This window comes from Acipenser ruthenus, chromosome 24 (genome assembly GCF_902713425.1).
Source record: "Acipenser ruthenus chromosome 24, fAciRut3.2 maternal haplotype, whole genome shotgun sequence".
Taxonomy (NCBI): domain Eukaryota; kingdom Metazoa; phylum Chordata; class Actinopteri; order Acipenseriformes; family Acipenseridae; genus Acipenser; species Acipenser ruthenus.
Window position 1 is genome coordinate 20,277,154 of NC_081212.1, and position 27,900 is coordinate 20,305,053.

General features: G+C 37.0%; 1 protein-coding gene across 9 annotated transcripts in view; it reads left to right on the plus strand.

The window, feature by feature from the left end:
• Nucleotides 1–27,900, plus strand: part of LOC117429861 (intermembrane lipid transfer protein VPS13C-like) — a 104,379-nt gene that overhangs the window by 13,531 nt on the left and 62,948 nt on the right. For 4 of the 9 annotated variants that reach the window (XR_009308427.1, XM_058998629.1, XM_058998623.1 and 1 more), the window contains exons 4-20: nt 2,171–2,266; nt 3,019–3,033; nt 6,945–7,046; nt 12,309–12,371; nt 14,688–14,750; nt 14,959–15,068; nt 15,555–15,614; nt 16,805–16,864; nt 17,539–17,619; nt 21,945–22,002; nt 22,736–22,863; nt 23,934–24,040; nt 24,398–24,569; nt 25,248–25,310; nt 25,680–25,818; nt 26,654–26,748; nt 26,912–27,054. Coding sequence is in view for 8 of the 9 variants with exons in the window: in XM_058998629.1 (XP_058854612.1) it covers nt 2,171–2,266; nt 3,019–3,033; nt 6,945–7,046; nt 12,309–12,371; nt 14,688–14,750; nt 14,959–15,068; nt 15,555–15,614; nt 16,805–16,864; nt 17,539–17,619; nt 21,945–22,002; nt 22,736–22,863; nt 23,934–24,040; nt 24,398–24,569; nt 25,248–25,310; nt 25,680–25,818; nt 26,654–26,748; nt 26,912–27,054 (1,555 nt within the window). In the remaining variant the exon portion in view is untranslated. The remainder of the gene's footprint in view (nt 1–2,170; nt 2,267–3,018; nt 3,034–6,944; nt 7,047–12,308; nt 12,372–14,687; nt 14,751–14,958; nt 15,069–15,554; nt 15,615–16,804; nt 16,865–17,538; nt 17,620–21,944; nt 22,003–22,735; nt 22,864–23,933; nt 24,041–24,397; nt 24,570–25,247; nt 25,311–25,679; nt 25,819–26,653; nt 26,749–26,911; nt 27,055–27,900) is intronic. The other 5 variants (XM_058998624.1, XM_058998630.1, XM_058998628.1 and 2 more) reach the window with 3 other exon arrangements.

Below are 27,900 nucleotides of genomic sequence, written 5' to 3' on the forward strand. Positions count from 1 at the left end.
TATGTAAAAAGGTGGATAAATGAATCCTGTTCTAAATGCCATTATACACAGCTGTAACAATAACTATTTTGACACACTTATTGTTTTGAGATTCAGCTTTTATTAGGGAACTCCCCTAAATCCCTTGTTTAGAAAGATACAGGGTATTAATGCTTGTGACGGAGTAGCCGTCTGCTGCGTGGGTACATGCATCCTCTGCTGATTGACAGGCAGGAGATCGAGGTGAATATATTTACATATCAACACACTGAAGAGCTCAAGTGACACTACCAGCAATGGCAGCACACGGAGCACAAACAACACAGAGTATGAACATTTTGGTAAGATCTACAATTTCTGAACTAATGTTCTCTGTTCAATAATAAACAAATGTTGCTGAAGAGATTGATCATGGCGGATAAACGGTTAGGGTGGATATGTGACAGGCGGATACGCGACAGATTACTGTGTTATTATTTTTTACTTAATCGCATCATTTTACCTATACCTCAGCTGGAGATTCTACTGTTGTCGGCGCCAGTATGAATCACTTTCTTATGTCAACATGTACTTTTAAAACATCAAAACACATCTCAAAATAATGCAAAATTTGGCATGACACCTTACTTAAATACTTTTAGAGGTGACTCAGCATTCATACGCAGCAGCTGAAGATTCAATTACTTCAAGATTGGCTGGAAAATGAACAACCGTGAAGTCTGTGTGCAGTGAAGTATAGAAATATTTCGGTTTTGAGGTTGCTGAGTTTGGAGTACAAATTTACGGAATTAGATTAACTATTCATTAAGGAATGGGCATGCAGTATAAGTCCTGCATTCAGAATGGTTTAAACACTGCAGCTGCCCAGTTCCTCACTTTGTTTCATGAATTAGCTGGATAGAAATGATAAATAAAATCAGGTTTTTGCTCAGACAGTGAGTCTGGTGACATTTAAAGGTGATTGTTTACCAGGTTTTAGCAGTCAAATTCAGCATCTGTTTTGTCACATGAAACCACCTGACATTTTAGGATATTATGTAATTGTTAATCTCAATCATGTTTATTTAACAAGCAGGATCACTTCCTGCAATATCATTTTTATTCAGAGAATTATTCCAACCTACAGTTTTGCAAATTGTACTGAGATGATTCATTCAGATTAGTGTTGAAACAGCTCTTCCAATACCTCAAGGCCTTCAGGACCTCAATATGAAAGTGTACAGTACACTGTTTGAAATCAGCTGGTCTAATGCATTGAGTCCTGACTCTCTCAAGCAAGAGACTGGTCCACATAACAAAACCACTACACAATATTTCAAAATTGCCAGTGTCATTACAGTAGATTGAGACCACCAAACTCATTTGACTTGTGAGAGTTTGGCATTGGGGCCTCCAAAGGTCAAACGAATGAGATGCTAGTGAATTAGCATGTTGAATGCTGGTTCATTTTACAGAACATCACTTGAGAAGAATGCTTTGGATTTTGAAAGTCTGAAGTCACTGTTAAAGTATTTGGTGCATGAGGACATTCAGTTTGGCAAGGCTGGGTAATACTGCATTTAAAAATACGACAAACTGGGTTTAGTTTTTCCCGTTTGTGGTTGGGTAAGAACTGCCTGGTGGCCTTGTGTCTACGAAAAAAAAAAAAAAGATTAGCTGAAGGAGGGCTATTTCAAGCAAAGTGTACACCTTTCTCGGAGTATTTACACCAAATGTTCTGTATTGGGATAATCACAATACTTAATGATCATGATCTGTGCAATAACAGTGGTTCTTTGTAATAGGAACAACAGATATGTTCGGAATATTACTGTGCTAAAAACAGCACAGCATGTGCTGCAGCTCTGGGTGTCCAGTAAGAATCTTTTGGAATAAAATCAGTAAATTAGTTTTCCCTGTTTCTGACCACTCTGATAGGACATTCAGTGCTTTATAAGTACCATTTGCAATTAGAGAAACAAACACTATAAGCCTTTTCACATGCATTACTGTTTAAAGAAAAAGAAAAGAATGTTCTCGATGTACTCAACTGCCATTAACATACATTACAGAGATGCTTCTCGTTTCTTTTAATGGAACATTGTTTGATACGGAATTAATCACTGATGACGGCTATTTACTCCCTGTAACAATATGTGATCTCCTTCACTGAAAAACAGTTTTAAAAACTATTTAAATAATGTGTTTTTAGGTAAGCTGATTCTGAAGATCCCGTGGAAGAATCTGTATAATGATGCTGTAGTGGCAACCTTAGATGGCCTTTATCTTCTTGTTGTTCCTGGAGCAAGTAAGTTATATATTAATATGTTTCTCTATTCCCCAGTCTAATTGTGACATCTACTGTGTGAGGACGTGAACGGAATTGCCATTTAGAAATAACAACACCTTCACACCAAAGGTGTGAAGGTGTTTTGAATTCATCTGGAGGGAACATTCCTCACCAAATGTAATTATTTTGATAACATTTAGAAATCTTCTATAACTGTCAGAGCTGCTGTCTTCCCCATCATGACTGAAACAGCCTTTCAACAGGGAGATGCAGCTTTTATATTACAAACGTAATGCAGGTTTTTGTCCAGTACTGTATATGGAGATCCCCTCTCCATCTCATGTTAAACCAAATTCCATAAGTACAGGGTAACACTGGGTACCTGAAGATCCTCTCGTTAGTGAAACGTCTAGAGCTGAGGACTCTGTCCCTGAGAGAGATTTGGGAGAATAGGAGAGAGAACTGGATTGAGATACCAGCATAATAAATCTTTGAGTTTCAGAAATGACCTCCTTAGTTGCCCATCCCTAGTGGTCATTTTCCAACCGCCGCATTTTAGTTTTTAGGCTGAAAATAATCTGGCATTAGCAAACATGATCAGTAATAATCTAAGAGAATGAAGAACACACAGAATGTAATATCAAACAGCTGCTAAATAAATTATTATAAAAATTAAGATAATATAAAGTATCTCTTTAATTAAAAAATAGAGATCTTACACTGTAAACTAGTATAGTAACATGCTTTACTAATGACTTTGTCTTTTTCAGCTGAGACTGGTATAGGTAAGAGTTTCCCTGACATAGTATATGCTTAAGGTGGTAGAGTCAAGACAAATCCAACATGTTCTGTTATCAGACTGATTACAAACTTATCCAACAAATTTGCATGTAAACTGAGGGTTTTGGGTGCTTTAAATGTACAGTACACAGAAATATGTTGTTAATAAAGTCATGTCCTAGTGTGTCATGGCAAAACAGGAAATTAACAACACAAAAGGAAGGTTTTGTCTTGAGCGACTCTACTCGAAAAAGATTGTAGGACATGGCTTTTGAGACAAGATATCACAGTGTACTAAAGCTTAAAAACCATTGTTGCATCCTGTGCATACATGTGTATGCCCGTTACAGTCTTTGCAATCCTTTACAACACACGTCTTGTGTGGGTGCAACATTTAAACGAGTACCTGCTTAGAGACTTTAGCCACTTATTATTTACCATTATTTATCTGCTTATTTAATTTACGATTCACAGACTTTGGCATAATGAATAAAAGCTTAAACTTTGAATTGTATTTTAATGTACAGCAAATTCGTCAGCCCAGTACTGTTAATATTCCTTCCCTTATTTCTTTTAAATATGCAACAATGGGTTTAACATTCTGCTATGGTTATGGGAATATATGGCAAGCCATGTCTTGGGTATGCAGTTCAATGCAAGAAGGCCTGTTCTTTGGGTTTTTTTGGTTTTTTTTTTTAATACCTATGAGGTTACTGTGGGAAGTTTCAGGTAATAATGAGTACATGCCTGTGATTTTATGTTAAGGATTCCCTGGCACCTAACACAATTGGACTTTGATTTTAGATTAATGAAAACTGCTCCAGCCATTGTAACTTCAGAGGGGGTTTCCTCCCCAACCCCCTCTGCATGTACTCCCCTTCTCAGCATTTGAAGCAAGAGGTGCAGATTCCTGCAAACATAAAGTCTACACGTCAACATTAAAATCATAGCGCTTTGACATAGTATAGTAGGTGATTTGCTTCAACAAGATAACGCGTTTTTGTTTTTGCAGAATGTATCTATAAAGACAGACCATGTGTTCTTTATCTGAGGCTGTATACAATGGATACACAATGACAGTGATATCAAAGAGGCAGTATGTCTTTTTTCTCTTTAGTAATTGTGGGTGGAAGTGGATATACAAAGAGAGTGTAATTACTAAAGATTCAGTGGTTCCTAACCACAAAGCTGATTAACAGTGGAGCATTGTTCCGCGGTTTGAAGGTGTGAATACCCTACGTATAATAGTCATAGAAATCACTATGCTGTAGAAATGTAAAAGCAGGCCCTAGTTTAATGATCTACAGTGCCAATGGATATGAACACTTTAAATGTACAGCTTTAAAACATATACAGTTAAAGTTCCCTTTGTGGGCTGAAGTAAAGGTACTCTTGCAGACACTTAATGAAATAAAAAAGAGCATGTTAAGTTGTCATCATAACCTTGAACACAAGAAGATGGCGTGCTAAGCACAGTATAGGCATGTTAATGAGCTGAGCTCTAAGCAAGCACGTTGACGGCATCATTAACATCATATATTTAATTGAAGGGCACCACTTTAAATGTTGGTGTTCAGTAGATTCGGCCTCTGATTTAATCTTTAGATATTTTAATGACTGCTGAAATTGTTGCCTAGCAGAAAATTACATTAGGCTGTTCTTCTTTTGCAAAGCCTATTGTGAAAGCTCCATAGTTCAATCAGAAACATTAGTAATTACAACACACATGAAGGGGATTCATGTTTTCCCAATGAGGTTTATTTACATGTTTATGAACTGTTGAAAGCGACAGCATCATTTCCCATTTCCGCCTTATTTTGAAGCCTAAGGGAACCCACACGCCTCTTTTATTGTGCAACACTTGTTTGGTGTTTGTTGTTATGACATTTCATTTGCACTTTTTGATAATTTGCAGTGCTAAGTGCTGCAATTCTAAATTCCTAGGTATGATAGAATGGAACAAAGAATGCTGCTTTTAGCTCTTTGAGAGTTGTTAAAATGAAGGATGTTTAATATTGTTGGGACAGCCTTATCGGATATTTTCAGTTTGCATTTACATTTTGAATTTCATCATACCTAATCAGACGTACAATGTTACCCTCATTTTTGGCTTAAATGTCTCCACTAAATCTTAATCCATTTATAATGGAGTATTATCAAATCTCCCTATTAAACTATTTTCAAATCACTTTCACTTGGGTGTTCTGGCTTTGCCATCTGTGAATGCCATGTGATATGCATGTGACTGCCCCTGTGGACATTTCATATTCAGTCATTTGTTTCACCCCCATTGACTTTGTCAAGCTTGTATAATAAAACTCAATGCTGTAGGCCACAATTCACTGTGTAACATTACTATTTTAAACAATTTTTATGCTTTAATAATCAAGCTGACATTAACGTACGTGATTTGTGGCTTTTGGCATTTTACACAGATATAAAGCACCCCCATCTGCATGTGTGAAAGCAGCTCTTTTGAACATTAACATACAGCTCTGTCAGTGTTTGATACTTCAAAACATATCATTGTACACTTTAGGCTCATCTGTGAGCAAACAGCAACAGCAAACAACCCTTATGCTAACCACAAGGCCGCCTGGTAGGTCAAACAAAGACAGAAAAGTACTGACAGTCTTAGACTGGACAGTTTTAGGAAACCTGTTGGCAAGCTGAGCACAAAGAGCTGTTCAGACTATTAATAAAGAGGTACAAGGCAACATTTCTTGATATTTTGAGAAATGCTTCCACTACAAAGTAATAACTCAAAGAATAAACTGACAGCCAACCCTGCTCCCCTTGGCAAACACAAAGAAGCCAGTTAGCTTTCAGCTTTCTCGCTCTAACTCATTAGCTCTCTTGGCAAATTGCTGACTTGTCCAGACAAATAAACATGTTTTTCAAAAGAGTGAGGGAGAGGAGTTTACCAACTCTGCAGTTTCAGTCTTGTTTATTCCTATACTTTCCTGTAGGTGAACATGCTGCACACAGCCAGTCTGTTGCTACAGGAAGTCGCTGTGCTGCATTGTGACCCGTCGTGATTGAATTTGAATATTGTAGGAACACTGCATTCTTTTAAATTGCAGACAATTAAAAAAATGAACATTTCCAAAACATTTTAAGTATTCATTTGCAGATATGCTTGAACATTCATTAAATACTATTTGAACATTCTCAAGACCCATCATGAGTTTGTGGTAACAAATTATTATTGCAAAAAACAGGGTGCCAACATGCACAATATTTATATTTAATTTGAGTAAATCTTATTCCAGGCTAAGAGTAACAATTCTGGATTATATTAAACATGTTATTAAAGAATCAATATGAAGTTTAGCTCACAGTAACCTGTCACCCTTATAGTATCTGTTTCACACAGACACGTTTTTCAAGAAAGCATCCTTTTCCAGTAAACTAGAAAGACCTCATCATGTCTCTTTCATCATGGTTCATATGAGGGTGTTATTGATATTTCAGTGAACCTGCCTCACCTGGAACAGAAGTCTTCCCTTGTCTGACGTGGGGATGATTTACCTGTATTTCTGTACAAAGAATAATTCCTAATGTTCCCTTTGTACTGTATCTTTTGAAGGCTTTGTACGAAGTGTGTTTTTTTTTAATGTGATATGGGTCTATGATAATGACATTTTTTTTTAACCTGACTTTAAGTCTGTCAATAAATTACACATGGGGGGACGGACCCTGGCAGGGTTAACACAGATGATGATATTAAGCTCTGGCACTCTGGATCATTAAAATGCACCCCATTGTTCTTTTCAGCTGTATTTGAATTCGTTATTGTACTTTCTTTACACAATTAAACAAATCCTCACCCTTGATATACACCCTAAGCCTTGAGCCTTGTATTTTTTTTAAATAAAAGTTATGTGTTAATGATCTTTATCATTATTTGTGGCAGGTATTAAATATGATGCAGCAAAAGAGGATAAATACCTACAGGAGGCCAAACAGAAGGAACTGCTGCGCATTGAAGAAGCCCTACAGATGGCTGCAGCGAGAGGTATGTTGTGCGTTTGAAAGGTAGACCATGTAATATGATGGCTGCTTGTGAGCTTTTCCTATGCTGTCCTGTCAGTCTAACTTTCTGTGCTGTGAATGCATTATTTAACCTATACATTGTGAATTATTTGTAAAATAAATTGTATTACAATAAATCCTTGGGTGTTCCAGTTACAGCACTGAACAGCATTGTTTTCTTTAGGGCATTCGAATAGACTTGGGTAATTTCTAATCTAAATTTTACTGGCGTCTATAAAAACAACAACAAAAAACCACCACCTGGCACAACATTGGAATTATTGTACTGGAACACCAATGGGAAATCTACATTATAGTACCAACTCTCACCATTTCCTTTCATGATTTGTTTTCTACACCTTTCTTTTGTTCTGATATTTGTAATAAAGCCATGTACATGCTGTAAATCTTGATTAGAAATGGTCTTTACTATTGTACATTTTAAACCAGTTGTCCAGAATACCCTACTAGCCTATACTGGTTGCATCTTGGGGATGGGAGACAGGGTGTAGGGGGTGGGGTTGTATCTTGACATGTCGCTATATCTTTAGATTGCCACGGGTTTGCAAAGGAAATGTATCTTAGATTGTAGTGGTGCTTTCTGTAAAACACAGGAGAATGATTACTGCTCAAAATAGCAGTTTTTTTTTGTTTTTTTTGGAGACATTCTCTCTATGTAAAGCTAAGTCCAATGGTATTAGTGGTAGGACGTTGAAACCACCAGCAAGTTCTCTTTTTAAGTACAGTTTTGGAAATAAAACGTCTTGCAAGCAATTTGGACAAAACACCTATAAATATCCCAGGTAAACCCAAGACTAAAGGATCTCTGCACTGTTCTTTCATACCACAATGTTTTTAGCGCAGAGGTGTCAGGTGCAGGAATTAATGCTGAATTAATGCCATCTTCTGCATCACCTACCCTCTTTGAAAATGCAGCACAGCTGATAATATTGGTATTTTTTAACACAATTCATTGAAGCTGATTTATTGTTCACTTTGCAAACTCACAGCTGCAGCCACTGATAGCGGAGCAGTAAACTACCTTAATGTTCCTGGACTCGCACTAAGATGAGACACAAAGTCACCCCCATCGCTCATCGACAGAATCAATAAAAATCTGCTGGCTTAGGGTTTTTCCACTGTATCCGTGCCTATCAGTCCATCAACTGTGTACTGTATTACACAAAGAATCACAAGTGGCTTTTTAAAAATGCTACCCCTTCATATTACTTTATAAACAAAGGAGGGAAACACGTACGTATGTGTTGTTTATTTCACACGTTTACATCCTTTACCCGATGGGCCATATTCCTAAATCATTAGCACGCCAGTAATTGCACTGGGGTGCTGTGAATTTACTGGCACATTAATACTTAATTAATCTTTTTGATACAATCATCATCATCTTTGCTCCTGAATACATTTCAGTCCGTGCTTGTTCGAATGGTTACATATTTTTTTCCCAGCCGGAAGTAAATTACGGACTGGACTGAAACTGTTTGAGAATAGGTCCCTGAGTCAAGACAACAAACCTTTTAGCTGATGCCTTTATCTGTGTTTTCTTGGAAATGTGATTATAAACAAACAGCAGGGTTTTTTTTTCTTCCATGCAGTTAGATAACGTGCAATGCTTCTATGTATTATTTAATATGTATTGATTTGTATTGAATACGTAAAGAAATGGTTTGAATAATGTACCAGCATCTCATCTGATAAAGCCATTGATTCAGACAAAGCCTATTTAGGAGGGAAATCCAGAGGATTTCTAAGCACAGTAAATACTGCTATCTGAGTACTGCGGTGTTCTGAGCCTTATCAGCATTGGCCCTGGATACAGGTCCCTTGTTTCCCAGTCATTACCACTGCAGACGAGAAACGTGCTTTAGAATATTCTTCCATTGTAGTTAGAGGTGTGATGTTAATAAGAATTGTACAGTGGTGAAACAAACATTAATTTGATAAAGTTCTACAATAATAATACAGAAAACAGTGGCTATGCTTTCACATTATATTAATGGCTGCAATTTGATTTACAACCTTGATACGCCCCCAGTTGTGTGGTGGCTTTGTGATGTGGTCTAAGTGAGAGTTACATCTGATAAGAATCTTTACAGCCAGTCATCCCAAAGCTGTTCATGGACCAACTTTTATGTAACCGGGGCATTAGAGGTCAACTATTGGCAAATATGTTTTAGAAGGAAGCACTGTGCCTTTCCGTTCAAGATATGCTTTCTCAAATAGATCAGCACAGCTGCTCAATATTCTTGCATTGTGTTCTGTAATAATCTTTTATTATGACTAAGCCCTGCAGTGATGTTTAAGGGTTCAGAAGACATGGAGCTTCAAGATGCATGAATAGCATAATAAACTCCACCAGTGAATGACCAGGGTTTGAAAGTTACACTCTGACCTTGGTTTCAGAACTCCCCCTTGTGTAGGTAAATTATTGAAACCTCCAGGTGTTAAGAATTTGTAAAATGTAAAATGTTTAAGATGTATAAATAGGAGTGGATAACAATGTGTTAATTGCTACTTTATCAGTAAGACAGAACTACTACTGCAGGTTTTTCTATTTATATTCTGACTGTTGTAGTACAGAAGCACTGTGAATGATTGCTCTGTGTGTGGGCACACATTGATAAAAACTTCATTAGTGGAAAATGTTTTTGATTTGATAATAAAAGTGCCTAAGTGAAAAGTACCTTGCATGATCACACCATACCTTACTATCAACAATGGTTGCGTTGCTAGGGAACAGGGATGTTTTGGTACTTTCAATCACACTATAATCGTGGTCAGAGTGATTTAGTTTAATCAATACAAAAAACCTGTTGTTTTGACTGTGACAAACAAGATAAAGGACAAAGGTGTTTCTTTGTTATGAAATGTGCATAGTGTTTGTTTGTCATTTCTGCAAGGATGCATAGCATTCTCTTTGTATTCAAAGAATATTGCAGATGGTTTTTGAAGATAAAACTTGCTACATGACATTGGCAAGAACAAAACCGGTCAGCAGGTTGAAGGTTATATCATGAGCTGGCAGTTCATCTAAATACGCCAACACTAAATTAGGCTGTGGGCCTGTTGTGTGGGCAAGAATTGATAACAAACCTTATAACACACACACACACACACACACACACACACACACACACACACACACACACACCACCCTCTCGATATATCAGAGACCCATAGAAAAACAAATAGGCTAACAAATACTGTACACCCACTCCCTTGTTTTATCGGTTGTGTCAGGGTCCAGTATAAATCCTCTATGCAACGCGCTTTCATATACAAATTCTCAAGGACATTTAACAATAAATATGCCAAACCCGAGACAAGTTGGAGGACATTAGTTGGCCACGTCTGTGATGCACAACAACTAAACAATTGAAGCCAGCTTCTTGAAGTACATTAACTAATTGATGCATCTGCAATTCATCTACTTCTTCTCTTTACCTGAGATGAACCAGGATGATAATGCTTGATGTAGTGTGACAGAACATTTTTAATGATCCGTTTTAAAAGGGTATGGTTAAGTGTTATCATTTAATAAAGTGCTTATGCGGTGAGTGGTGCACAGAGCCTGCAATGTGTCTTAATTCACTTGAATTCTCTCTGTATAAAGGGTGGCCCCTGCTGGCAACACAACAACATAGAAATAATTCTCTTTGAACTCCACTTTGTCATGCATCACGATGGAGAACTTTTAACAGTCTTAAATAATTCCTACATTAAAACGTTGTGAATAGGGATGGTCACTGTATGCGCTTGGCACAGAGTCAGTAGGTTCACTGTTATGCAGAGGATGGCACCTCATTAGTAGGTGACATTGTGGTACGGTGAGTTGAACCAACCCAGCTGATTTCATCCTAAGCCAGCATGCAGCGCCATTACCAGGAGAGACACTTGTGGACCCCACACCTGCTGTTATTCTGTCATAGTTCATGGGTCATTTGGTAATACTTTAGATACCATGTCATTGGGTAACTACCAACTACCGTTTTATGCTCTTAAATGGTAGGAATAGATGTGTGTGATCATGTAATTAGATGCCATGGTGTGATCATGTAATGTTGTTCACAAGGTCATTCCCATGTAATTGCACAGTAGTTACAATGTCAGGAACCATTGGTTATTACCTAAGTATTACACTGCCATTCAACGGCTATGCATGTCTGTGATCTAAGGTGCTATCGATTTGAATTTTAGCTGTAACAGTTAAGTACTAACCCAAAGACAGGTCCTGTTTATTTGTTTTTGCAATGCCTTTAAAACAAATGATGCCATCATTTCAAGCAAACTGAATCCTGGATGTTTGCTTTGCTGCAGAGCACATGAAGTACTGAGCTCAGATTACATCAGGAATTCCCCAAATAATATTCAAATTGGGAGAAAAAGTTAAACAGCGTGATGAAATCTACTTTCATCATGTGAATCAGAATGACAGGAGGCCTGAAACAGTTACATCACATGGTGGTTTATTTATTACTGCAGTTCAAGTTCATTAGAATGATTTATTTAGCTGTCCTTTATCATGTTCCGGAAGTTAAATGCTTGATGGTCGCTGTTTGGCAGGAAATTATTACACTGTTTGGGAACCAGCATTCAGAAAACATGCATTGCTAACTGTAGAAAGTGATATCACTGTGGGCATAGTGTTTACTATATGCAAAACCCAGATCTTTGGGGGAAAAAATGAAAAAGTACCTTATGATAAAGGCAATCCTACTATCAGGATCAATTTCAGGGTTAAGATTGCTCTTGTTGCTGCTGAATCCAATCATACAGTACAGTGTACATATTGACAGAGGTCTGCCAGGAACACAAAGGCACATTTACAGTAATTCTGCCTTTTATTTCCCGTTTCATCATTTTGTCATTCATCCTTCCGCTACCTCTAAGGATGTCCATAAAATTACCCTCTTCTGGGGTAGAGTTCTTTGGTTCCATACTATGATTTTATACCACAATTTCATTAAATCCCATTTGCCTGAATTTTATCAACTTTTGTAATTGAAGCTAGAAGTTCTTAAACATACTGTAAAGCGCACCACACTCGTGTTCCGGGTCATGCGTTTTTATGGTTAATTAAGTTCAATTATTTGCTTCTTTGCATGATGCATGCTTTTACCACCATGCCATCTTCTTCCCATCTGAATTTCTGGTGGGAAACTTAACTTTGAACATAACTTGAGTCTGATGTTTTTTGCTGCTTGCCTTTTGCTACCCTGGGATGAAGGCACTCAAACTGGAGACTTCTTATTCGATTTGGAAAGCTATGTGTATAAGGATGTCAAGCCAGGTAGGTACCAAGGCTGTTATCAGCATTTATCTGAGTCAACCTGCACACCAGTAGTGTATTAACAAGACAAATGCCTACAAATACACTATGGCTTTGTTATTTATTAATATTTTTAGTAAAAATCTGAAACATGTATCAATACCTGTAAAACCCTTGATGTTGGCTCTGGATAAATACTTAGTTTTGATACAAATAAGTGTGATGAAAGTGGTTGTAGCTAACAATAATTCCATAACTCTTACCTGTCAGGCTATCATGATTCGCTATATAGGTTTTGAAAGAGAAAGAGACACTTGTAACAGCAAACATGTACAGTATATTCATTTTAAAGAATGATATCTGATACTACACTAGGTTAAAGGAAGTTCTGTGTTTGCTTGGCTTGCATTACTTCCAGGTACTCAGTCAGTAGGAGAAGCAGCTGGCTGGTTAATGACAGGAGCAAAGGCAAGACCACCTACAGTAGTGCAGTGCTGTATATGTTACTGTGACAGTAACTGCAGTGTTACACTGCCCAGGCTGTAAAGACACCCAGAGACAGAAAGCTCCACCAACAGACAAAGGATTTCTCCTTCCTTATATATATGTGGCCACTCCCAATTAGCACCAATTACCTAATTGGGGAATGGCCACAACTTTGATTGCTGGCAGGGATAGATTTAACCTCATTCCTGCCAACCTTACATTCTCACACACACACTATTTACAGCAGCAGGTCTTCTGCCCTGCCACAGTTACAAAATTATATATTTCTTTGCTATATTTCAAAACTGCACATTTGAGATGATTTTTATTCTAAGAGGCAGTCTCATTGGAACGCTAGCACACTTAATGAAAAACTGTTTGTTAAGTTTTCCAAAAATGGACTGGACACATTTGAGAAAAAAAAATAGTAAGTTATCAAGGTTGACTACTATACTGCACTGACCTGGCTCTATGCAAAATATTGTGCCACAAAGGCATGAATACAAAAACATATACAAATGAGATAACGTTTTTCATGTTATGACGGTGTCGCTTAGATCCGTTGCTGTATTGTTTTTTCACAACATGCTATTTGATGTAGAGCCAGATTTTGAAAACCAATTAGCCACTTGGGTTTTATTATGGTGTACACAACAGATGCCTTGGTGTTTAACCAATGCAAATGTCCTTGAATGATGTCATCTTTTATAGACAAATTTTCACCATTAATTTCCGGTTTTTAATAACAATGTGCCAGTAATGCCTGAGGGGAAATATCGCTGCTCACATGAATAGAAAAAACCGCCTAGAAGTAGTTGCTCTGTGCATTGAATGATTCAGGGTTAGTCTTAGGGTTATCTTCTGTTCAGATAACGAAATATATATTTTTTAAATGTAGCGACTTTTATTTTGGTGTTTTTCACCTACAGATGTGTTTTTCCATGATGTACTTTTGACTGGACACTGCACCTTTTAAAGTTTGAATGTATGTTTTGTGAAAAGATTTGAAATGACAAAACAGTGGACATACTGCAGCAGCTTTGAATTGTATTTTATCATTCCGATAAAACAAATGCAGATCCACAAATGAATGAGAAACACCTGTTTGTGTGTCTTTCCCTACATATGTCTGTTTCTACTGATTGGGGTAATTTCTCACCGCTGCTGTTTTTTAAATAATACGAGAGGGGCTCCCCAGGTAATGGCATGACCGTGTGGTGTGCAGGGTGAGTCATGCAGTCGGGGGAGCACAACTTTGTGTCCTGGCTGTGCCAAGTTGCTGATCTTTGCTGGGGGTTCTCCAGGGAGGGTATGGGGCTGTTTCTCCTTAACCCGCTACAGAAAATCCCAGAGCTGCTGTGGGGATTAGCTGTGTTTTCAGTGATTTGGACATTCTAAATTTGGGAGAAAAACCAGAATAAAATAATTAGGCACACTGTTTTCATTCAAATTTTACTTTACAGTGTGGGAAGTAAATTAATCCGACAGCTTGGTAGTGTACCTCTTCAAGTGCTGCAATAAAAAAAGAATACTGCTTAACATTCTAAATATTGATTTGAGTTTGTTCTGGTTTTAATAAGTTACATAATTGAATGAGTGCAGTCACTTATATTTTATGTAGATATTTTTCTCTAATGTAATATAACTAGCTTTTATGCATTCTATGAGTATGGATATGTACCAAATATAGTATACACAGTGCATGCTGTTGTTTTGATGGTCTTGTTTCAGTGGTCGAATGCATAGTATTATAATTTCCTTTTTCATTCTGAAATCTTTGTCTTGTTTGCTTGGCTGTATCTTTCCTCTTTACTAACTTTTTTTTCTTCCTAATGCTTGCGTTTTAAAAAGGACGTAAGCATAAAAAGTATAAAAAACACTTTAAGAAATCTAAACGACGTGAGCACAAGCAAGGTATGTATGTGCAATATCTATATGTAGTATCTATAGTACTTATTAGCTCCTTCTCAAACTGGCATTTATGTTTATACTGTCTTGTGAAGTGGGCTTTACCCCTTAGATTTGTTCATTCTAGATTTGTTTAGCAATTAATATTATTTGCAGTATTTTTAACTGCTTTTCGTGAATCAAAGTGCTTTGTCTGATTTTGTTTTATTTTTAGAGAATCCTAAAGATGAGAAGAAGGATTCATTTCAAGAAAAGCTACTTACTCAGGTCATAAAGAATCTGCAGGTCAAAATAACTAACATTCATATCCGATATGAAGATGATGTGAGTATACCTCAAAAGAGTCACATGATGATGTGCTTGTGTTATTGTATACATTCCTGTTGGACAGGGAAACTGGCTAGTATTTTATTACATATTTATTTTGTATTAACATTGATGCTGTTTGAAGGACCAGTTGGGCCAGATGATGGACACAGAAGTGAAGTGACGTGATTGCGAAGCTCTTGTGGCATTTAAATGAACATATTTAAATAGCTCAAGGCTGTCTTGAACTATGTTTCTTGGGGATTTGTAGCTTTATGGGGATGATCCAACCCAAAGTCTTAAATATGCAGACAAGGGAATGGAGGATACTTGTGTCCCTATAGCTAAAACTTGGTAATGTAACCAAATTGTGTTGGTTTTTTTTCTGAGCGCATAGAATAATCAGCCATGTTACCAGCACATTGGAAGGATAATCGTGGGAAACACTTAGACTCTCTGTCAGAGAAAGTTTACTATATGTTATATATATTTTTTATTTCCCAGATTACAGACCCTGAGCAGCCTTTATCGATGGGTGTTACACTGGAAGAGCTCAGTTTACAGGTAAAGCTCTGATCTTTTCAGTGATTAATACATCAGAAATGCTGTTGTTGTCTACTTGACCTTGATTTGCAACTGTAGGATAAATGTGTAGCAATTTGCCAGTTGCCTGGGAGAAGTACATTGAGTTCCTGTTAAGGAAGCTTTCAGCCTAATGCATTGGGAAATCAGTGTGCTGCACTCTGAACTTCTGAGCAATTCAATTACGTGTCAGTTTTCTGTATCAGCAAACATTCGGGTCTTCAGCTCTCACTTCATCATTACTGTTTATTGCAGATTTCCTGAGCAAGAACAAGCATGTCAGTAACATACACCCCCCTCCGCAGCTCCAAATTCAAAATGTCAGCCATGAGTATGATGGGAATGCTGATGAACGTGACATGTATCAACAGTATTACAGAATAACATTAATAAGAATGAACAGTCTTTAATCACGATGTGATAAGCAATACTCCAGATTAGTGCCAGTTTGATAAGCAGTTCTCCAGACAGTGTCACCCCTGCCAGGCATTGACAGTTGTATCATAAACATCAATACTGGTATTTCACCAATTCAGTAATCCATCACGTATCTGCCCTAACCGTTTGTCCGCCATGATCAATCTCTTCAGCAACGTTAGTTTATTATTGAACGGAGAAGATTAGTTCACAGATTGTAGATCCTGCCAAAGTTTTCGTACACTGTGTTGTATGTGCGCCGTGCGCAGCCATTGCTGGTAGTGTCACGTGAGCTGTTCAGTGTGTTCACTTTATATATAAATAAATCATATTCGCCTGCGGGGCGTATCCACTTCAACTTCCGTCTCGATCTCCTGCACGCATCCACACGGCAGATGGCTACTCTGACATTAATACCCTGTATCTTTCTAAACAAGGGATTTAGGGGAGCTCCCTAATAAAATCTGAATCTCAAAACAGTAGTTGTGTGAATATTGTAATTGTTACAGCTGTGTATAATGGTATTTAAAACAGGATTCATTCATGCGACTTTTTACATATCCGCCCTTACTCTGGTCCCACCGCAGTCGGATATGCGACGGATTACTGTACCGGATTCACACAGGAAGACTAAGCACATTCACATGTAGGTCATGTACTACAAGGTTAAGTTAGTTACTCAGAGGCTCTACTGTGAACATGAACAGGACAGAACCCACCGCAGATCGATAACTTTGAAATTCTTTTCTTTACAGACAGCCGATGAAAATTGGAAGCCATGCATACTAAACAATGCGGACAAAATCATCTACAAGGTAACTTTAAAAACATAAAAAAACATACTGAACAAAACACATACATTTGTGTAGATCCTGTGATCTTACGATAGTTTTTTCTTTTTTTTTTTTTGTTGAGATTGTATTTTGCTTGTTGGTTGTTGGTTGTTGGAAGTGATTGTAGCGAACAAAACAATTCCATTAATCTGTGCACAATTGTCAAATACTGTAAGTCTTAAAATGCTGTTTTATTTTATTACACTGTTATGAAATCTCTGTTTGTGAGCCATGCTTTCAGATAGTGTTGCACTTCCTTGGTAATTTTACCTGGAGGGTGAATTCTCCACTCATTTCCTTAACCAGCCATCTGCTTCCCCTATTGACTGACATGCCAATAATTTCCAAAGTGAAATGACCTAGAAAGTGCGACAGATTCCCTGAGAGTAAGAAATGAAAATTTGTTTATGAAAATACACAATTGCTATAACATGTGTTTCTTTCAAAACTGCACATTTGAGACCAAGTTGCAAAACAGGTAAAATGTATGTAATGATTTAGTTAGCTACAGTCCCATTAAGTGGGGCTGTATAATATGAATACTGGTTTGTTTGGGATACTTTTTCAAAAACAAGCAATCTTGGTGTTAACCCTGCTTAGACAGTGCGCTGCATAGTAAGAGGAAGCCTAACTGCTCTGTGTTTGATCAATTCCAGCTTGTCCGTTTAGACTGCCTGTGTGCCTATTGGAACGTGAAGAGCAGGATGTTTTACCGTGGTACTCGGGAAGATATACTGGTAAAATAAGTCATTTTATTTTGTTTGTTTATATTGTTATCCTAAGTAATGTTTCTTTTAGTTTTTGTCCTGAAAAAACATGGACATTGGGTACATCTCTGTGAAAGGAAACTCACACACGAGTCGACCATTAGCAACATTAATGGACAGCTAATGCTTTTTTCTAATTTTAGAACTTGTTTCCTCGTAGCTTATTTAATGTGTATTTTAATATCAGGAAATGTGCATTAATCAGGGTACATTGATTAAAAGGCATAGTTTAATAAAAAGACACATTTTAAGAAACACCCTCTACTGTAGATTGGGGGACAGTTGTATTTAATAAAAGCAGAAATGTTTTATTCAACATTATAGTGCACTATCTTGCACTATAATAATTTGCACATGCAAATTATGCAAACAAAATACTTCATACCGTGAAAGTGAAACAAACACTCTAGCAGTTAGAGTGAACAAAAACAATACATTAATGCAACTGTACAAAACACGGGTTAAATGTCCATTTTAATTTACAGAAAAATGAGAACAATATGAAATTGTATTAAAAATAAAACGTTCAAGGTTAAAGTAACACAGTGACTCTGTCATGGTGATCTACTTCTTTCTCAGTGATTGGCAGAACGATTGAAGGATATACCTATAGAAAAAAACATTTGAACTATGCATGGACATTTAAGAGATTCTGTAAGCTTTGGATGTAGGTAATTATTCTAATACCTCTAACATTTATAAGGGGATACATGTATGTATCTTACTGACATGTCTTGTTTATTTATGTAGTATCCTTTAACTTCAAAGGTCAGCTGGTGAGGATAGTTTATTAATTCAGCTTGGACAAAGAGATTGTAGCAATCCATCTGTCAGTGGGCTTTTCAAAAGTTAAGTAGCTTCGGGGCGGTAGATGACGTCAGGTGCTCTTGACATAGGAAACAGGAGAAACACTTTCTATCTGCAAGAGCAACTGAAGTCTTTTAAAGGTAACCCTGCTTCTAAGCTGTCAAACAGACACAAACAAAAACCCTACGTTCATGCTGGCCATTACAGATTTTGTTTACCCTGCTTTGATCAGTGGGCAGTTCTACTGCCTCCTAATTGGATCAGTATTCCTCAAAGCCAAAGATGAATTACTCTGTTGAAGTGTCTAGTGCTTAAACTAATGAGCTTGTTATCCTCGCACTGTATGATTTGACTGGTATTTTTCCATGCTGTGTGTACATGTTGGGAAGCATGCTGTGTAGCGTTGTGTGCAGTTGAATCAGGGCAAACGTTAAAAAGCGGAAACGATTATACTGATTGTGAAAGGGAGGTAGGGGGGGTTCACTGTAACACTTGAATGCTAATCTGATGTGATCACCATGCATCTTGGGTATTGTATTGTATTGTATTGTATTGTATTGTATTGTATTGTATTGTATTGTATTGTATTGTATTGTATTGTATTGTATTGTATTTGATCCACCGATCCGATTTAGTGACCTGTATGTGCTTTTATCTTAACCTTCAAAATCCACTTGTGCTGGGCAGAAGTATGAGTGAATCATACCCACCCTAACAGATTTATACGCACATGAAAGCTTCTCTTCTAAAAAAGACAGTGGCCCCAGATTCAGAGAGACCCAAATTGAGTTTTAAAAAAAAACTTGAAAGCAATTTGAAATCAGGATTGTTCATTTCCATGAGCAGCAGACAGAAATTAAATAGATTTCAATTGGGACTCACGCTGATGGTGAAAGTTACCTAATGAGTGTCCAGTGCGAAGGACCTGAGAGGCAGGTTTTAAATCACTGACTGCAGAAAAAAGAATATGTAGGCAGAACTTAAATTCTGTCAATTTATATTATACTGTCAGGGAAATGATGGAGGTTGTTGCATTCATTTATAAATAACAACTGTACAAAAACGCGGTAACTTTTGTATACTTTTGCAGCCCCAGTTTGATATTGGAATGGAATTTCTATGTTTCATCGTGCCGTATTCATTTGCAGACACAATTTTTCGGTGACTCACTGTTCAGCTAACACCAGATATCTGAAAACGAGGAGTTGTTAACATTTTAATATTACACAACATTTTTTTCTGTCAAGCCAGTGGTGCCTCATTTAAACCACTTGATTAAAAAGGTTAGTCTTTACCTCATCTCTCTGAGCTCTAGGTTTTGCTTGAATACAAACCTTTGCTCTTAATTAATAGTCAACACAAACCATATGTCCAGGTTTGCCAAGGAAGAAAAGGATCGTCATGAAGAAGTAAATAGTATTGGGAAACAGGTCATTCTATTAGTGGAATTAAATCCGTCCCCCATCCGGTTACATTGAATGAGTCTTTCTTTTAAAAGCTATCACCTATCCAGTTAATCATTCTCCATCTTGACAAGCCTAATGGTATTGCTTCACCACTTCTACTTCAAAGCAGGATAAAAGATAGACATGTCATTGTTGCATATTTTATGTCCTGTTTTTGGCACCCACAGGAAAATGACCATCAGTCTATAATTAAGCAAATAAAAGGAATGTTTTATAAAAGTGGTTGAGCTTCATCAGACATGCCTATACAGATATTTATTTGATGGCAACCAATCTAAATACTATCAATTCGTGATGCTAGAAAAAGTGATAAACAGTGGACTTTATTGCTTTTTTGAGTCACTTTCAATCCAAGTGGAGCAGTTTTCCGCTATAAGATGAAAAACTGTAGTTGATATCTGTTTTATTAAAGTATTCACTCAGAGAAATATGTGATGCTGTGTCTGGCCCGCCATTTTGTTTATTGTGGTGTGGAGTCAGAGGGTACTATTGACCGCTCGGAGACGAGTCTAAGCATTTAATAAAAATATGTCTCTCATTAAAATGTTAGGCATAGCCCTGTTTTAATAATTAACAGCTATATTTATATGACAGGTATATTGTTAGACTTCATTATCTCAGAAATGTGGAATAATTGGGGAAGAACTTACAGTTCATTTCTTACTCAGAAACCCTTTCCAGAAGAGGGTGTTCCAAGATTCATCAAAGAGATATGTTGAATAATGCAGTGCTGATTAGTGTGAAGTTCAGGTTACTCTGGTATCTGTATAGATGCATTTCAATCGGTTCCTTCTCATTATTCCTCATTCTTTTGTTGCTGTAGCTACGAGGTTGAGTTAATGTTTATGGTAAACTATGAATAATACTCAGTGGCTTCCAGTGCCGACACAAGTTTGATTTAATGTTACAGCATGTACTGTACTTGTTCTGCAGTGATTTTCTGCTTTTTATTGTGTTGACATACTAAGTGCTCAAGGTCAGGTTTATTTTGAACGCTGTGAATGCGGGACTATTTTGTTCTGAACTTTTATTGTAGTTGTGGGCAATGCTTGAAATGGGGTGTTGGGGAAACAGAGGTTATGCACGAGTTTGCAACATTTTAACTAAAATATATAACCGGCAAGTTTAAAACTGAAATTAGAGAGTACTTACGAAACAGAGCTGCAGTCAAAATAACTTCCACAGGGGCTCAGGTGGTAAATCTTCACGGCTCTGAGAACAGATAATAGATATCTAATAGAGAACAAAATTACATTAGAAATCACCCAGATGGATTATGGTAATTAAGCTGTTAAAATATATAATGTTTTCTTTGTTTATTGTGTTGTCATTATTGCAGACATTGTCATTGCATAATAATTTACTTACCCCCTTTTGTGTTTTACTACCAGGTTTTGATAACAGCAGTGCATTGCTGTTGTTTGAACAGGGTTTAACAGTGATATCAGATCCTGTATGTTTATGGTTTGTTCACAGACACGCCACTAGTAACATAGGGATCTGAACTCATTGTAAACCCTGGAATAGCTCCAACTGCTGTGTATTAAGAGTCTTGTATATACCATGTACTACCAGTTACATTTCTAATATGAACTGAAATTCAAATGCAAATGAAGACTGATGAAAAAGTGTTCATAGGCATACAATATCAACTGTTTCTAGGCAGGGAATTCTGGAGTAACCTAAAGACTAAACAATGTGGCACATTTGAAAAAAAACCAGAGTCTGCCAGAAGAACCCTCCATGTCAACTTTAAAATAATATGCTTTGATGAGTTTTTATTATCTGTATTTACATTTCTTTCCCCCCACAAAAAACACTAGCAATGCAACTGTTAATGCTGGTGCTGATTTTTAAGTGTACTGTAATTACAACTCATTAACCCACAAGAACTGTAACAAAGTTTGCTGCAAGATTGTGTCCAGGGTTTCTTGAATCTAGAACATTCTGGAGGCCTGAGTTTATCAAAGAGGTTGGCTCCCGTTTATAATTAGCTGCTATCTGCTCTGTATTTCTTTACAGGGACTGCTGAAAGAAGGAATTGCTTCAAGTGTCAAGGAGCCCAAAGATTATCAGTACAGTATGTAAAATGTATTTCAATAACATCTGTGGAAACCAAAACAATGCAAAAAAGACAGTCCAAACTCACAATTCCGTATCGCACTGCAAATCTACAAAAAAATACTTATTTTAACATATATTTTGTAGCAGTTTAATAGAAAGGTATTTTGTGGGTCCATTACCTCTAAAGCTTGGGAGCATTTCTCAGCCTAAAGTACTTAAAGGTAACAAAGTAATTATTGCAAATCTTACCAAACAGACATTTCTATCATTTCATAACTCTCATATTGTCCTATATTAAACATGCACACATTATGGTAAATGGGAATGGTATTTTTTCTAAGTTATTGGTGAAGAAAAGCAAATACAAGAACTCTTAACTCCCAGAAGCCACTTGCATTAAATACACATTTAACATAAGGTGTGCACCTTTTCCATAGGATCATGGAAAGTAGCACGCCAATGCTAATACTGAAGAGGTAACTGCCTACTTGTGCCAAATCAAGGTTAATATATAGCAAAAGTAGGGGTGGTGGGTAGAATTTATATAATGGGTTTTATATAACAATTAGCAATGTGGTTGTTTAAGAAATATTTTGTCTTGGAGAATAGCTTTCACAGTAGTGCGCATGAACTGAAGTAGCCTGAACAACTCAAAACTGGCAACAGTGCATTATTTCAAGTAGGATTCAACACTCCCTTGCTTAATAAGAAAGTTGAATTATACACATTTTCTATTTTTTCTTTTTCAGTTTTCAGACCTATATTCGCTTCAGCAAAACTCTGCATCAACCCTCATGCTGAGATCGAACTCAAGTCCCCCAAAATGTACCTTGACATGGAAGTCCAGAGTATTGCTATAGAGATGACCAAGCCACAGGTAAGACAACGTGCAGGCTTGCTGTGTCTCAGCTTTGCACAACCCTTACTGCCAGAAAGAGAATGGGGTTGTTTGAAGAGTTGACAACTGACTTAATCTAATTCTGATAATATGATATCAAGCATATGCTGGGCCCTGCTTCAAGCACAGTTTGATGAATTTTAATGACCGCTGGCAGAGACAGTCTTCTCTAATGCCACCTGCATCAAAAGAACTCCATTCCCGTGTGCATTATGAGCCACTGGCTGCAATGTGAAGGGCTTCATTGTGTTGCCTTCAAAGTGGTCGTGTACACTCGTCCATACAGCCTGGACATTCTAATGATGATCCCAGTACTTCAGTGTATAACAAGAGTTAGATTATTCATTGAGTAGGACTCTTAACCCAAACATGCCTGGTTATTGAGCTATGTGTGCTTTGACTTCACTTTCGTAGAATGACTGAATATACAGCTGTGGCTAACAGTTTTGCATCACCCTATAGAGTTATCTAATTTTGCTTCATAAAGTCAAATGAAACCTACAGAGTAATGTTACGTTAGCGTATTAAAGTACATACCGCTTTGTAACTTTCCATATATTTAACGAAAAATTGACATTTAGAAACCTAACATGAAATACTGTACTACTATTATGGCTTCCGGTAGACTTTTGCGACATCATTTTGTAGTTTTCTTCGATTACATGATGTTAAATAAAATATCTAAATTATATATTTTATTATTTTTAAATCAATCAATCTCAATCCTAAAATTCTAGGTGATGCAAAACTTTTGGACATAGCTGTAAGTGAATAGTCATACATACTGTACAGGGCTATTTCCATGCTCTCAGGACATAAAACAAAAAAGTTAGTTTAATCTTCCTTTCTTTTATAATTCTGCAACAAATGAGTGATCTCTTTAAAAATAATAACACAGTTTAATGCCAGGTAGCTATTCGTGGAACATTGACACGGGCAATGGGTACATTAAATATCAAAGTGTAGGTCATATCTTGCTATTGGCAGTCATTGTGTGACAACCATAACGTTTTATCACTTTTTTATTAACATTTTTTTCTTTCTTTTAGTACCTCAGTATGATAGACCTTCTTGAATCGGTAGATTGTATGGTCAAAAATGCCCCCTACAGAAAATACAGACCAGAACTACCACTCCATAACAATGCCAGAAAATGGTAAGTCAGTAAAAGAAATTGACCTTTTAAAAAAAAATGCATAAAATGCCCTGGACGAACTGCTCATTCTAACTGGTAAGATTTCCTCCCATGCAGTTGTCTCAGTACAGTACAACCATCTGTTTCTTCATCACACTAATACGTGTTTTAAATATACTGAGACAACCCACTCCTGGAGCGTTTGAAGGCACTTTGCTTGTGCAGTGATAGCTGACAGAAGAGAGCAAATATACTTGCATGGTGAGGTTATAACTGGCTGAAAACGGTTCAAAGCCACTTGTCCTAATCCTGAAGTTAGTGTATCTTTATCTGCCTTTCGATTCTGACAAGGTCTTTTCTCAATGTTCTATGTTTCAGGTGGGGTTATGCCATTACTAGCATATCAGAGGTCCACATCAGGAGGCCCACTCAGATGTGGCTCTGGAGCTCCATCAAAAAGCACAGACAGCACCTTAGGGCTTACAAAACAGCTTACAAAACCAAACTAACACAAAGCAAGTGTGGCGAGGAAACATTGAAGCAGCTTCAGGTGAATTTTAATAAATGAAACGGCATTGAAAAAACACCTGGTTAAATCCAAGACAAACATTTAGACAGAAAATCCTGGCCAATTGTATAGCATTTCAGCAAGAAAGATGATGAGGAATACCAACCTACAGTAATTCTCTATGAGGCATAGCAGGCAGTACAGACAGGTATTTTGCTCTCCAACTGCAAGCCTTGCATTTTGTATGGAAAGGGGCCAGAATTTTCTAGAACTTGGAACACACTGTTTAGTGGTAAACATGTATCTGTAGCTAAACTGGTTAATTATTCTTATTTAACTATCTTTTATATAAAAAAAATATATATATATATATATATATATATATATATATATATATATATATATATATATATATATATATATATATATATATATTATAGGTTGCTGTAAGGTATAAACTCCAGTCCAGGTCACATGGGCATTGCACCCCTGTACGATGTCTTATGTGTGTTAAAGAGGAGTGTTTGATGAAGACTTTTTGTTGAGTCATTTGTCTGGGATATGAATAAACTACTTTTTTTTCTTAGTTTGGCTTGAATAATAACTAGTTTGGGTTATTTCTGATAAAAAAGTAATCATAAAAAATGGTTTAGACCTGTATTTAGTAAGTAGCCTGTAGTTAAAATCTGTATTTTAATCTGCATGTCTCTCTTCCCCTAGGACTTGGAAAAGACCCTTGATGTTTTTAATATCACGTTAGCCCGGCAGCAGGCACACGTGGAGGTTTGTATTCTTCAACCTTTTCAAGGCTAAATGAATTAATGAGTTGATGCTCACCCCGGCATTACTTTACTGTTGTAGGCAGTCACTGGGGAATATATGGGCTCTGTTCACAAAGCTTTAACTTAAGTTATTCAAAGAATGTTTTTTCAAGGTGTTTTTTTTGTTATTAATAAAATACATTTTTATATCCATGAACCTGCTTTCATATTTTTAAAGCTATGGGAAAACTGCGCACAGGGAATTATGCAATCATACTACTGTAAATGCCTTACTGAACTTTGCTATTGCAAGTGTTGACTGCTTTACCAGTGCTGCTCTTGGCTTAGTTGGACGTGCCTCTCTAGCTGATGGCTGACTCTTCTTCCACAGGTGATTAGGTCTGGGCAGAAGATGTTAGAGAAGAAGGCTACGCAAAAGGAGAAGCAGGGAGGGGGGTGGTTCGGTGGCTTTTTTGGAAAGAAAGAAGGGAAGAAGAAAGCGCAAGAGGAGGAGTCATCAGCACCTGAGAGTAAGCTGTTGCTGTGTTTTCAGAAATACTGTATATATCATCCATTTCAGTGAAGAGTGACCAGGTTGACACCAGCAACAGTCAGAAAAGTACTAAAAAAAGGTTGATGTTAATACGTTTCAATACAAACACGACTATGCCAGGTTTAGTTTAGTTTAGTAATCATTACGTCAGTTTGGTTTGCTTGTTGAACCACGTGTTGCAACATCATCCCACAACGGATGAAATGTGCTTAAAAAACAGAAATGTAGAATTTTGTCGCTAGTTCTGGATACCTCCCTTCTTCTGCAATTGATCACTTAGTCTTTTAATTGGCAACCTTTATTTTTTGTAATTTTTTTTACTCGTAGACAAGTCTTAAAATACTTGTATTGTGAAACATCAACCATTGTAAATGTCTCTTGAAAATCTCATACCTATGAGCTGTGTTTTACTGGTCCATTGCATATGTCTATCATGTCATGCAGCTGATGGTTTATATTAAAACTGAAAAAGGCTCTAAGCTATAGATCCTCTTGTGCTGTCCTTGTTTTTAATATATGGCACCATGTAACCCTCATACTGTCTGATCTTCATTGACTCCCAGTAGCACAGCATTTGGACTCTGCATGGTCTTTTCCCTGGTGCCTAACAGTTGAAGTCATTATTTTGCTACTTGCTTGAATACTCTACTACTGTACTGCTTCTTTATAAAGTATCTAAGTTCCGTAAATGTGCAGTATTAGTTTATTAAGCTTTAGTCTGGCGCCAAACTCATACACAACAGGATACAGCATATGTTCTGAAAGCATATGCAGTATGGTGTAAGTATTTCACTCCCTGTCGCCCCCTTTAGGTATTGATGAGTTTATGACTGCAGAAGAAAAGGCTAAACTCTACACTGCAATTGGATACAGCGGCAGCTCCCATAATCTCGCTTTGCCCAAAGAGGTTTGCACTTTTTTTATATTTATTTATTTTATTAAAGAAAGTGACCGCCCCCAGATGTGTACAAGAGTAGATATCTTGACTAACAATATTTTCAAGATCATCCCCTGCTAAAGATTTAGCGTAATAAATCAATGTGACCCCTGTGTTCTGTTTGTTTATTTAGTATGTTGCCAGTGTTATGACCTTTAAGCTGCTAAGCACCTCCATCACTGTGCGGGAGGAGCCTGGTGTTCCAGAGACACTGAAGGTGCAGATGATCTCCTTGAGTACCAGTATCTCCCAGCGGCCAGGAGCACAAGCATTGAAGTGAGTTGAGTCTTGCATGCATATCGTTATGCATATCGTTATCGGTAACAGTAATATCATTTAACATTTATAACAGTAGTTATAGTACTTGTCTTTCCTTCTTAAATATATCAGAGCTTTCTGTTTGCATTTATTTTATTTTTTGTTAATGTTCCTTTTAAAAAATATATTATTATAACTTCAATGCAGCAGTCACATACAGTATGCTGGTGAGGCCTTGCGGTCTCATCCCCACTTCAGTACCAGCCCTCAGTATATATTTAGATGCACATCTTTCTCTTAACAAAAGTAAAATAATCATATCCTGAACATCAGATTAAATCAAGATAAAAAAGGGCTTTTACCAAAAGTTGACCTTTTCATATACTCATGTATACTCTCAATATAATGTGCCTCATATAGGGCTAAATATTTGCTTACGAACTCATTTGTATTTTTAGTATACTGTCCTTTTCCAGGAAATCTGTAGAATGCTCAAGTGAAAACCCTGTTTCTTTAAAATGAATGCTTTGAATTGTAATTTTTTTAATGGTGTAAGTATACACACAGTATTCAAAAACACTTTTGTATTTATTTATTTCTGTTTCCATTCATTATGTGCCTTTGAGCTGGGCTGAAGATCCTATGCACGAGCTGACCAGCGTTCCTCGTTCCATTCAAATCATGTGACAATATGACCTGTCAACTCTGCCAGCCCTGCCTACTCTAAATTGCAAGCATCATATAATAGTACCCCCTTTATACAAACAGTGTTGAGAGATCTAGCATCCATTAACTTTTCCATGTTCAATGCTGCTTTGTGACTATTTAATTTTGTATTTTGTATATGATCTCATTTTGGAATCA